This window comes from Cherax quadricarinatus, chromosome 27 (assembly GCF_038502225.1).
Source record: "Cherax quadricarinatus isolate ZL_2023a chromosome 27, ASM3850222v1, whole genome shotgun sequence".
Classification (NCBI taxonomy): domain Eukaryota; kingdom Metazoa; phylum Arthropoda; class Malacostraca; order Decapoda; family Parastacidae; genus Cherax; species Cherax quadricarinatus.
This window is the reverse complement of record NC_091318.1, coordinates 2,286,173-2,298,912: the sequence shown is the minus strand read 5'-3', so window position 1 is coordinate 2,298,912 and position 12,740 is coordinate 2,286,173. Positions and strand designations below refer to the sequence as shown.

Below are 12,740 nucleotides of genomic sequence, written 5' to 3'. Positions count from 1 at the left end.
AAGGTGAAGTGCTCAATGATGGATTTGATTTTCCTGTCCACACGTCTTTTAATAACACTGCGAGAGGACCACGCACTTGGTGTCCGAATATTAATTCAAATGGACTAAACCCGAGACTTTCTTGCTCACTTTCTCTCATAGAGAACAGAAGAAAAGGTATACCCTCATCCCAGTCTCTAGAAAAATGTTCACAATAAGCTCTCATCATAGACTTCAATGTCTGATGAAATCTCTCTAGAGCACCTTGTGACTGTGGATGACAACTGGTTGAAAGTACAGACTTTATTCCTAGGTGGGATAATGCTTCACGAAAGATCTTAGAAGTGAAATTAGATCCCTGATCTGATTGTATCTCTCGTGGCAATCCAACCTGGGAGAAAAATTTCATCAGCGCTCTCACAATAGCACGAGCATTAATTTTTCTCATAGGAATAGCTTCGGGATAGCGTGTTGCAACGTCCATAATAGTAAATAAGTATTGGTTTCCTAGTTTGGTTTTAGGCAAAGGACCAACACAATCAATAATAAGACGTGAAATGGTTCACCATCCACGGTGATAGGAATGAGAGGTGCAGGAGGAGGAATGTGTGCTGGCTTGCCTGTCACTTGACACACGTGGCAACGTCGCACATGATCAGCTACTGTTTCCTTCATCTTTGGCCAAGTAAAATGTTTTGCCAGTTTACCGAGTGTCTTCTTGACACCCAAATGTCCTCCTATGGGACTATTGTGAGCAAAATCAATGGCTTGTTCACGAAATGTAACTGGTAACACTACGAGATGCTTGACTGTGGTGGAAACACTATCAGCTGACAACTTACATGTATTTTTCTCCATCAGTACACCGTTACTATAATAGTAACAATTATCGAGATCCTTTGCTTCACTCTCAGTAACTGCTATATCTCTCAGTCTTTCCAGTGACTGATCAACAAACTGATCCTTGATTAAATCATCATGAGTTAGAAATTTAACGTCAGTTGTGTCCTGACTAGGTTGATGACAGGGGGGAGTTGGTGTTAATGATCCTGGGCGTAGAGCATCACTAAACAACATATTCAAGCCCAAATCTTTGTCATCCACTAACTCAACAGTAGACAAGGATGGTTGTTGAATCATTGACATAGCTCTAGTAATTGCACTGAGAGGAAATAAAATAGGTTTCTCTCTACAAGCTTCAATGGCATAATTATCATCAGTGTTATTATCAATCACAAGTGGTTCTTTACATATACCAACATAAAGGATATCATTCCCTATCAACAAGTCTACTGACCTGAAGGGAAATACACCACTGGATATACCCACTGAAATATAACCAGTATAATAACTTGTTTCAATATAAACTTTGTGCAAAGGTACTTTTATAACAGCCCCTCCATAGGCTTCTACCAATACATCTATCTTGCAATAGATATCATCAGTTAGGGGCAGTACATCTTCTCTTAATAGCATGAGATAACTGCCAGTGTCTCTGAAAGTAATTATCTCAGTTAGATGAGATTCGTCAAATCCTACTTTACCTCTCGAAAAGTAAGGACTCATCGCTGGACGAATCTTTATGTCAGATACACTTTCTGACGCTAGTCATCTGTCCTGAGTAATATTATCTAAAACAGTAGGATCAGAGGTATTACTAGGGTTTTGGTGCCTTTGTTGCTCGGAAGAGGATACGACTTGTGTGGGGATGCCAGCCGCACAACTGCTTCTCGTATCTCTTTCTAACTTATAGCAATACTCTCTAGCATGTCATTTTCTGTTACAATAGGTACATTTTACTTTCTTCTTCTCGATATCAGACTTCTGTCTAGCCACAGAGACAGATTCAGGATTGTGAGTTTTCCTGGTAAAGGTACGAGAAGTTACAGTAGCAGGTGCATCAGGCCGGCAATGAGCAGCTAATTTAGGTTGCCAACTTCTAGGACAATATTTAGTTACCTTGTTTCTCTGTGTTTTAGTATGTGCAAGTTTGTGAGAAATCTCGTAATTGTCTGCTAATGCTGCAGTTTCCAGAATATCCGAGGTAGTATGATTGATCAGATATTCTTGTATATCCGCAGACATACAGTTGTTAAACTCTTCGTGAAGTAACAACTGAACAAGGCTGTTGTAGTTGCACTTGGCAGACCTACACCACCTCTCAAATGCAACTTTTTTCTCACGAGCAAACTCTACACAAGTTTGATCTTGTCGTCGTTGTAATGTACGAAATGCGCTTTGATAACTTACAGGTAACAAGTTATATGTCCCTAGAATAGTTTGCTTGACAGCATCAAAACTAGTGTACTAGACAAATGGTAAAGCAGCAGTACAAGTTTGAGCTCTTCCTGTCAAAGCTGTGTGCAACAAGGTAGCCCAGTGCTTATGTGGCCAGTTCATAGCACGTGCCTGGTTCTCAAACACATCAAAATAGGTGTCTAAGTCACTTTCAAAAAACTTAGGAACCATGGATGCAGCTTTCTGTATATTAAATGTGTCCTGTGATCTATCAGTCTGTTGTCTTCCAAGACGAACATTTTCTCTCTGGAAATCTTCTTCGTTCAATTTCCTCTGTGCCTCTATTTGTGCAGTCTGCAACATAATGAGGCATTCAAACCTCTCAAACTGTTCCTGAGAGATAGGACCAGTGGGTAATGGAGGAGTAAGGAATCTAACGTGGTCTGGACGGTCCTTAGGTTGGACCCCTCGTCCTACCATCCCTAGAGAGTCTAGATCTGGTCTATGATAAGTAGATGCAGGTTTAGCATACACAGTACTAGTATTAGGCTGAGTCATACTACCAGCTATACTCTGTACTATTGTGTCAGTGAGGGAAGGAGTGAGTGAGAACTGAGCTACACTAGGCTCAGACACTTCTGCCTTAGTTGCTCTTTCTTCTACTTCATCAAATAGAGTCATACTTCCTAATTGTGACAATAGGCTTTCTGAATCTGAATCATAATCAGACATCTCTGTATGAGCAGGAAACAATATATCTTTAATCAATGCTCTGACAGTTTCTGCGGTGTAATTCCTGTTATACGTCACACCGAGATATTTGGCTACTCGCCAACACGTCTGAAGTTTCAATGTACTTAACTCAGACAAAGTCAGAGTATCAATTAACTGTTTCACTTCGGCATACATCACGAAAATAAATGTACTATGAGAGAGTGATTATGTGAAACTATAATCCTAATAGGAATTTTAGTGTTGGTGGTCTTAGAGATAGAAGTCATAATCAGTATTTCCATCTCCTTGGATCAAGAGTCTCAGTCAGGCACATACATCCACCTGGTATGTTGTACAAGACAAAACTCAAAGTCTTCAGATTATGAAAGCACTCAAAGTGTTTCAACATAGAGTTACTAGTATGTCAAACTGGGCAATTTCTCCAACACCTTGGATCAAGAGCATCCCGGACAGGCCCCCATTTGTTACAAAAAACGCGATTCTAAAAGTTTAGAGATCTCCAGTGAATACTAGAAAGGACTGCCCTTCTAGCATCCAGCCTGTTACTGGGTTTTCGTAACAATTAGTCAGTATCCTTGTCCAATTATCCATTAGAATTCAGTATGATTCAATAGTGCTTCAGGATTACAACTGGTAGGCTACTAACTAGAGAAATTAAAATTTAATAAATTTATTAAGTATCGTCTAGAGGTATATCAAATTAAATTAAATTAATCACAGTAATCAAAATAATTATCACTTCTCTCGTTTACAATAGTATTGTGCTGAAAGCACATATCACATTTATAATTCTTAAGTACCGTCTGGTACATTAACATTTAATAAGATAATATACAAATATGTACAAGTAGGTTTGTGTACGTGTGTAAGTGCTCTAAGTAGTTCGCTATGTCTCACGACTCGACTAGACTTAAACAAGTGACTGACAAAGCCCTCAAATAAACTAACTTCTTGACCAACTGGCAGTCAGAACAGTCTGCTTGAACAATAAAAAGAATACTAAGCCCAATAGCAATATAACAAGCAACTGAGACACAGAATCAGGGACAAGGAGATAATATAACGACACTAAGTAGGGACCATCTGCAGATCCTCCACAAAAGTCACAAAACTCCCATACTACTGAATCTAAGTTCAGCATAAGAAAATCCCGGACTGTGATAATACACAGATACCAGTACAAGTTAGGTCAGAAGCTACAGCTCAGGACCTGAGTTGCTTAGAGTGTCTAGGTGACACACAACCTCAGTACAACGTCGAAAATCACTAAGTCTATACAATGTTCTGTGAACTGAGTCTCCAGAACTAACAATAATGAGACAAGAGACGATCTTCCAACAATGGCTTATAAGGGAGATTTAGGCACTTTGTCTGGAATACGTCCAACCACCCAGCGAGTCTAGACCAGACTGATTACTTCAGGCGAGGTGTGGACACCCCCCCTCGATCACGTGATAACTCCGTGGACAGCTGCTGCCCAGTAACAGAAGCCGGCAGTCTAATGAGCAAAGAGCGATAATTACAGTAGTTAGACAATCAAGACTTGAACTGAGCACATAATATGTTACATCCTACCTAACAAAAGGAAACTAAGTCAAATAATAATATAAAGCAATACATTTACGATTTAGCTATTATCGCAAATATAAACAATATAAAATTATATGAAAAGTTAATAATTATATATATACATATTAATCATTGCATCCCGTTCAGGGTTTGCAACACCACCAGACCACCAGTCATCAGGCCACCAGCCACAAGGCCACCAGCCACCAGACCACCAGCCACCAGGCCACCAGCCACCAGGCCACCAGCCACCAGCCACCAGCCACCAGGCCACCAGCCACCAGCCACCAGCCACCAGACCACTTGCCACCAGTCCACCAGCCACGAGACCACCAGCCACCAGGCCACCAGCCACCAGCCACCAGGCCACCAGCCACCAGGCCACCAGCCACCAGCAACCAGACCACCATCCACCAGGCCACCAGCCACCAGGCCACCAGCCACCAGCCACCAGACCACCAGCCACCAGGCCACCAGGCCACCAGATCACCGGCCACCAGCCACCAGACCACCAGCCACCAGGCCACCAGGCCACCAGCCACCAGGCCACCAGACCACCAGCCACCAGCCACCAAACCACCAGCCACCAGGCCACCAGGCCACCAGCCACCAGACCACCAGCCACTAGGCCACCTCAGGAAGTATAATAGCCTGGAAATGTATATAGTGGAGGCGGGAACCATATATAGTTTAAAAACTAGGTATGATAAAGCTCATGGAGCACGGAGAGAGAGGACCTAGTAGCAACCAGTGAAGAGGCAGGGTCAGGAGCTATGAATCGACCCCTGCAACTATAAATAGGTGAGTACAAATAGGTGAGTACACACACACACACACACACACAAGCTACTACTACTGCTACTACGACTACTACTACTATTAGTAGTAGTAGCATTGGTAGTAGTAATAATAGTACTGTGGTTGTAATAGTAGTAGTAGTAAAAGTTTAAAATTACTGGTAGTAGTAGTAGAAGTAGAATTAGTGAAATGTTGCTGTTATATTAGTAGAAGTATTGGTATTAGTAATAGCATTGTCACTTTAATAGTAATGGTGGTAGTTGTATTTGTAGTAGTAGTAGAAGTAGTGTTGCAACCCCTGAATGGGTTGCAATGATTAATATGTATATATATAATTATTTCCTTTTCATATAATTTTATATTGTTTATATTTGCGATAATAGCTAAATTGTAAATGTATTGCTTTATATTATTATTTGACTTAGTTTCCTTTTGTTAGGTAGGATGTAACATATTATGTGCTCAGTTCAAGTCTTGATTGTCTAACTACTGTAATTATCGCTCTTTGCTCTTTAGACTGCCGGCTTCTGTTGCTGGGCAGCAGCTGTCCACGGAGTTATCACGTGATCGAGGGGGGTGTTCACACCTCGCCTGAAGTATTCAGTCTGGTCTAGACTCGCTGGGTGGTTGGACGTATTCCAGACAAAGTGCCTAAATCTCCTTTATAGGCCATTGTTGGAAGATCGTCTCTTGTCTCATTATTGTTAGTTCTGGAGACTCTGTTCACAGAACATTGTACAGACTTAGTGATTTTCGATGTTGTACTGAGGTTGTGTGTCACATAGACACTCTAAACAACTCAGGTCCTGAGCTGTAGCTTCTGACTTAACTTGTACTGGTATCTGTGTATTATCACAGTCCGGGATTTTCTTATGCTGAACTTAGATTCAGTAGTATGGGAGTTTTGTGACTTTTGTGGAGGATTTGCTGATGGTCCCTACTTAGTGTCGTTATATTATCTCCTTGTTCCTGATTCTGTGTCTCAGTTGCTTGTTATATTGCTATTGGGCTTAGTATTCTTTTTATTGTTCAAGCAGACTGTTCCGACTGCCAGTTGGTCAAGAAGTTAGTTAATTTGTGGACTTTGTCAGTCACTTGTTTAAGTCTAGTCGAGTCGTGAGGCATAGCGAACTACTTAGAGCACTTACACACATACACAAACTTACTTGTACATATTTGTATATTATCTTATTAAATGTTAATGTACCAGACGGTACTTAAGAATTATAAATGTGATATGTGCTTTCAGCACAATACTATTGTATACGAGAGAAGTGATAATTATTTTGATTACTGTGATTAATTTAATTTAATTTGATATACCTCTAGACGATTCTTAATAAATTTATTAAATTTTAATTTCTCTAGTTAGTAGCCTACCAGTTGTAATCCTGAAGCTCTATTGAATCATACTGAATTCTAATGGATAATTGGACCAGGATACTGACTAATTGTTACGAAAACCCAGTAACAGGCTGGATGCTAGAAGGGCAGTCCTTTCTAGTATTCACTGGAGATTTCTAAGCTTTTAGAATCGCGTTTTTCGTAACAAGTAGTACTAGTAGTAAAATTAGTAGTAGTAGTAGTAGTAGTATTAGCGGTAGTAGTAGTAGTAGTAAAAGTGGTAATAACAAGAACAAGAAATAATTTTGCAATGTTGCTGCTCTGTGAAGCAACGTTACCATGGCAACAGAGAAGCCATGCAAGGTCACCATGGCAACGAAGACGCCATGCAAGGTCACCATGGCAACAGAGAAGCCATGCAAGGTCACCATGGCAACGAAGACGCCACTCACAGTCACCAAGGTAACTGGGACGTCAACACACCGAGAGAAAGAGAGAGGAGGATGGACAGCGAGGGTAAGAGAAGAGGAGAGAGAATTAATGGATAATTAATGAGAGGAGGAGGAAGCGTTGTTCTAATATAATAATATGTATATTATCAGGCATTTTAATTTTGGGTAAAGGGTATTAAATGCATATTAAATTTGTTTAAAATAGTTCAGGCAAGGCCATCCTTAATTCCTTATTATTTGTAAATGCCTTTCGAAAGCACATTTTCTAATCAAATTAGAAAATCTCTCAGACAATGATGCATAACTTTATTCCAGATGCCCATAAAAATATAAAATATATTGTTTACATTTAAACCTTACCGTTTTTGGCAGAAATCAAAGGAGATGAAGCAACAACAGTGAAAATGCATCTCTAAAGACACTGCAGCGTAAACAGTGAGGAAACTGAAGTAGGAGCAGTGAGCCAGGATGACTGGTACTGAGAAGACAGAAATCCTTCAGATCCTCATCATTTTACGGGTCCTCTTGATTTAGAAGACCCCGAGTGACATCTAATGGAACAGCCATATAAGCGCTTGAACATTTTGAATAAGTAATCATTAAGATCATCTTGGGATCCTACTTTCATTCTGAGAATTTATTATTGAAGGCAAGATGGCCGTGGCCGTGGAGGGCGATCGGGAGAACTGGGATATTCTTGGTGAATACTCGAACAAGACACTCAGGCTGAAAGCTGACCGCTGGACCAAAGCTGTACAGAACGACGATACCCGCTCGACTCTCCTCAATTTCCTTGACTTGGATTCAGAGCTGGTAAGATTTTATCCTTGATTATCTTTAACATAGACATGTGAAAGATTCCAAGGCTGACTCCGACATGTCCTTCGGCTGTTGCAGAAGAAAAAAAGTTAGGTGATGTTACATGTAAGTAGTAACAATACTGCACATTTGAGTGTTATTATATGTCAGAAGTAATGCTACACAAGAGTGATGTCATGTATATATGGTGTTACAGCATGTTTGTAGTGATGTGCCATGTGAGTGATGTTATATGTGAGTAGGGATGTTACATATGAGTGGTGATGTTACATTAAGTTGTGATGTTACATGTGAAGGACGTTACATATGAGTGGAGATGTTGCATGTCAGTGGGTATGTTGCATGTGAGTAGGGATGTTACATGTTAGTGGGGATGTTTCATGTGAGTGGAGATGTTGCATGTGAGTGGGGATGTTACATGTGATTGGGGATGTTGCATGTAAGTGGGGATGTTACATGTGAGTGGTGATGTTACATGTAAGTGAGGATGTTACATGTGGGTGGGGATGTTGCATGTGAGTGGGGATGTTACATGTGAGTGAGGATGTTACATGTGAGTGGGAATGTTGCATGTTAGTGGGGATGTTACATGTGAATAGGAATATTACATACGAGTGGGGATGTTACATATGAGTGGAGAGTTTTACATGTGAGTGGTGATGTTACACGTGAGTGGGGATGTTACAAGTGAGTGGTGATGTTACATGTGAGTGATGATTTTACATGTGAGTGGGGATGTTATATGTGAATAAGGATATTACATGTGAGTGGTGGTGTTACATGTGAGTGCTGATGTTACATGTGAATGGGGAAGTTACATGTAATTGGTGATGCTCCATAAGAGTGGTGGTGTTACATGTTATGAGAGTGGTGGTGTTACATGTTATGTGAGTGGTGGTGTTACATGTTATGAGAGTGGTGGTGTTACATGTTATGTGAGTGGTGGTGTTACATGTTATGTGAGTGGTGGTGTTACATGTTATGTGAGTGGTGGTGTTACATGTTATGTGAGTGGTGGTGTTACATGTTATGTGAGTGGTGGTGTTACATGTTATGAGAGTGGTGGTGTTACATGTTATGTCAGTGGTGGTGTTACATGTTATGTGAGTGGTGGTGTTACATGTTATGTCAGTGGTGGTGTTACATGTTATGTGAGTGGTAGTGTTACATGTTATGTGAGTGGTGGTGTTACATGTTATGTGAGTGGTGGTGTTACATGTTATGTCAGTGGTGGTGTTACATGTTATGTCAGTGGTGGTGTTACATGTTATGTCAGTGGTGGTGTTACATGTTATGTCAGTGGTGGTGTTACATGTTATGTCAGTGGTGGTGTTACATGTTATGTCAGTGGTGGTGTTACATGTTATGTCAGTGGTGGTGTTACATGTTATGTGAGTGGTGGTGTTACATGTTATGAGAGTGGTGGTGTTACATGTTATGTCAGTGGTGGTGTTACATGTTATGTGAGTGGTGGTGTTACATGTTATGTGAGTGGTGGTGTTACATGTTATGTGAGTGGTGGTGTTACATGTTATGAGAGTGGTGGTGTTACATGTTATGTGAGTGGTGGTGTTACATGTTATGTCAGTGGTGGTGTTACATGTTATGAGAGTGGTGGTGTTACATGTTATGTCAGTGGTGGTGTTACATGTTATGTGAGTGGTGGTGTTACATGTTATGTGAGTGGTGGTGTTACATGTTATGTCAGTGGTGGTGTTACATGTTATGTCAGTGGTGGTGTTACATGTTATGTCAGTGGTGGTGTTACATGTTATGAGAGTGGTGGTGTTACATGTTATGTGAGTGGTGGTGTTACATGTTATGTCAGTGGTGGTGTTACATGTTATGAGAGTGGTGGTGTTACATGTTATGTCAGTGGTGGTGTTACATGTTATGTGAGTGGTGGTGTTACATGTTATGTGAGTGGTGGTGTTACATGTTATGAGAGTGGTGGTGTTACATGTTATGTGAGTGGTGGTGTTACATGTTATGTGAGTGGTGGTGTTACATGTTATGTCAGTGGTGGTGTTACATGTTATATCAGTGGTGGTGTTACATGTTATGAGAGTGGTGGTGTTACATGTTATGTCAGTGGTGGTGTTACATGTTATGTGAGTGGTGGTGTTACATGTTATGTGAGTGGTGGTGTTACATGTTATGAGAGTGGTGGTGTTACATGTTATGTCAGTGGTGGTGTTACATGTTATGTGAGTGGTGGTGTTACATGTTATGTGAGTGGTGGTGTTACATGTTATGTCAGTGGTGGTGTTACATGTTATGTGAGTGGTGGTGTTACATGTTATGTGAGTGGTGGTGTTACATGTTATGAGAGTGGTGGTGTTACATGTTATGTCAGTGGTGGTGTTACATGTTATGTGAGTGGTGGTGTTACATGTTATGTGAGTGGTGGTGTTACATATTATGTGAGTGGTAGTGTTACATGTTATGAGAGTGGTGGTGTTACATGTTATGTGAGTGGTGGTGTTACATGTTATGTGAGTGGTGGTGTTACATGTTATGTGAGTGGTGGTGTTACATGTTATGTGAGTGGTGGTGTTACATGTTATGAGAGTGGTGGTGTTACATGTTATGTGAGTGGTGGTGTTACATGTTATGTGAGTGGTGGTGTTACATGTTATGTGAGTGGTGGAGTTACATGTTATGTGAGTGGTGGTGTTACATGTTATGTGAGTGGTGGTGTTACATGTTATGTGAGTGGTGGTGTTACATGTTATGTGAGTGGTGGTGTTACATGTTATGTGAGTGGTGGAGTTACATGTTATGCTAGTGGTGGTGTTACATGTTATGTAAGTGGTGGTGTTACATGTTATGTGAGTGGTGGTGTTACATGTTATGTGAGTGGTGGTGTTACATGTTATGTGAGTGGTGGTGTTACATGTTATGTGAGTGGTGGTGTTACATGTTATGTGAGTGGTGGTGTTACATGTTATGTGAGTGGTGGAGTTACATGTTATGCTAGTGGTGGTGTTACATGTTATGTAAGTGGTGGTGTTACATGTTATGAGAGTGGTGGTGTTACATGTTATGTGAGTGGTGGTGTTACATGTTATGTGAGTGGTGGTGTTACATGTTATGTGAGTGGTGGTGTTACATGTTATGTGAGTGGTGGTGTTACATGTTATGTGAGTGGTGGTGTTACATGTTATGTGAGTGGTGGTGTTACATGTTATGTGAGCGGTGGAGTTACATGTTATGTGAGTGGTGGTGTTACATGTTATGTGAGTGGTGGTGTTACATGTTATGTGAGCGGTGGAGTTACATGTTATGTGAGTGGTGGTGTTACATGTTATGTGAGTGGTGGTGTTACATGTTATGTCAGTGGTGGTGTTACATGTTATGTGAGTGGTGGTGTTACATGTTATGTGAGTGGTGGTGTTACATGTTATGAGAGTGGTGGTGTTACATGTTATGTCAGTGGTGGTGTTACATGTTATGTGAGTGGTGGTGTTACATGTTATGTGAGTGGTGGTGTTACATATTATGTGAGTGGTAGTGTTACATGTTATGAGAGTGGTGGTGTTACATGTTATGTGAGTGGTGGTGTTACATGTTATGTGAGTGGTGGTGTTACATGTTATGTGAGTGGTGGTGTTACATGTTATGTGAGTGGTGGTGTTACATGTTATGTGAGTGGTGGTGTTACATGTTATGTGAGCGGTGGAGTTACATGTTATGTGAGTGGTGGTGTTACATGTTATGTGAGTGGTGGTGTTACATGTTATGTGAGCGGTGGAGTTACATGTTATGTGAGTGGTGGTGTTACATGTTATGTGAGTGGTGGTGTTACATGTTATGTCAGTGGTGGTGTTACATGTTATGTGAGTGGTGGTGTTACATGTTATGTGAGTGGTGGTGTTACATGTTATGAGAGTGGTGGTGTTACATGTTATGTCAGTGGTGGTGTTACATGTTATGTGAGTGGTGGTGTTACATGTTATGTGAGTGGTGGTGTTACATATTATGTGAGTGGTAGTGTTACATGTTATGAGAGTGGTGGTGTTACATGTTATGTGAGTGGTGGTGTTACATGTTATGTGAGTGGTGGTGTTACATGTTATGTGAGTGGTGGTGTTACATGTTATGAGAGTGGTGGTGTTACATGTTATGTGAGTGGTGGTGTTACATGTTATGTGAGTGGTGGTGTTACATGTTATGTGAGTGGTGGAGTTACATGTTATGTGACTGGTGGTGTTACATGTTATGTGAGTGGTGGTGTTACATGTTATGAGAGTGGTGGTGTTACATGTTATGAGAGTGGTGGTGTTACATGTTATGTGAGTGGTGGTGTTACATGTTATGTGAGTGGTGGTGTTACATGTTATGTGAGTGGTGGTGTTACATGTTATGTGAGTGGTGGTGTTACATGTTATGTCAGTGGTGGTGTTACATGTTATGTGAGTGGTGGTGTTACATGTTATGTCAGTGGTGGTGTTACATGTTATGTGAGTGGTAGTGTTACATGTTATGTGAGTGGTGGTGTTACATGTTATGAGAGTGGTGGTGTTACATGTTATGTGAGTGGTGGTGTTACATGTTATGTGAGTGGTGGTGTTACATGTTATGTGAGTGGTGGTGTTACATGTTATGTGAGTGGTGGTGTTACATGTTATGTGAGTGGTGGTGTTACATGTTATGTGAGTGGTGGTGTTACATGTTATGTGAGTGGTGGTGTTACATGTTATGTCAGTGGTGGTGTTACATGTTATGTGAGTGGTGGTGTTACATGTTATGTCAGTGGTGGTGTTACATGTTATGTGAGTGGTAGTGTTACATGTTATGTGAGTG

At 40.8% G+C, this 12,740-nt stretch overlaps 1 protein-coding gene across 1 annotated transcript in view; it reads left to right on the top strand.

Moving 5' to 3' along the window:
- LOC138853296 (dynein beta chain, ciliary-like) overlaps positions 1–12,740 on the top strand; it is a 58,232-nt gene that overhangs the window by 16,032 nt on the left and 29,460 nt on the right. The window contains exon 2 of the mRNA XM_070089250.1: positions 7,488–7,928. Coding sequence (XP_069945351.1) covers positions 7,770–7,928 — 159 coding nt within the window. The 5' untranslated portion in view covers positions 7,488–7,769. The remainder of the gene's footprint in view (positions 1–7,487; positions 7,929–12,740) is intronic.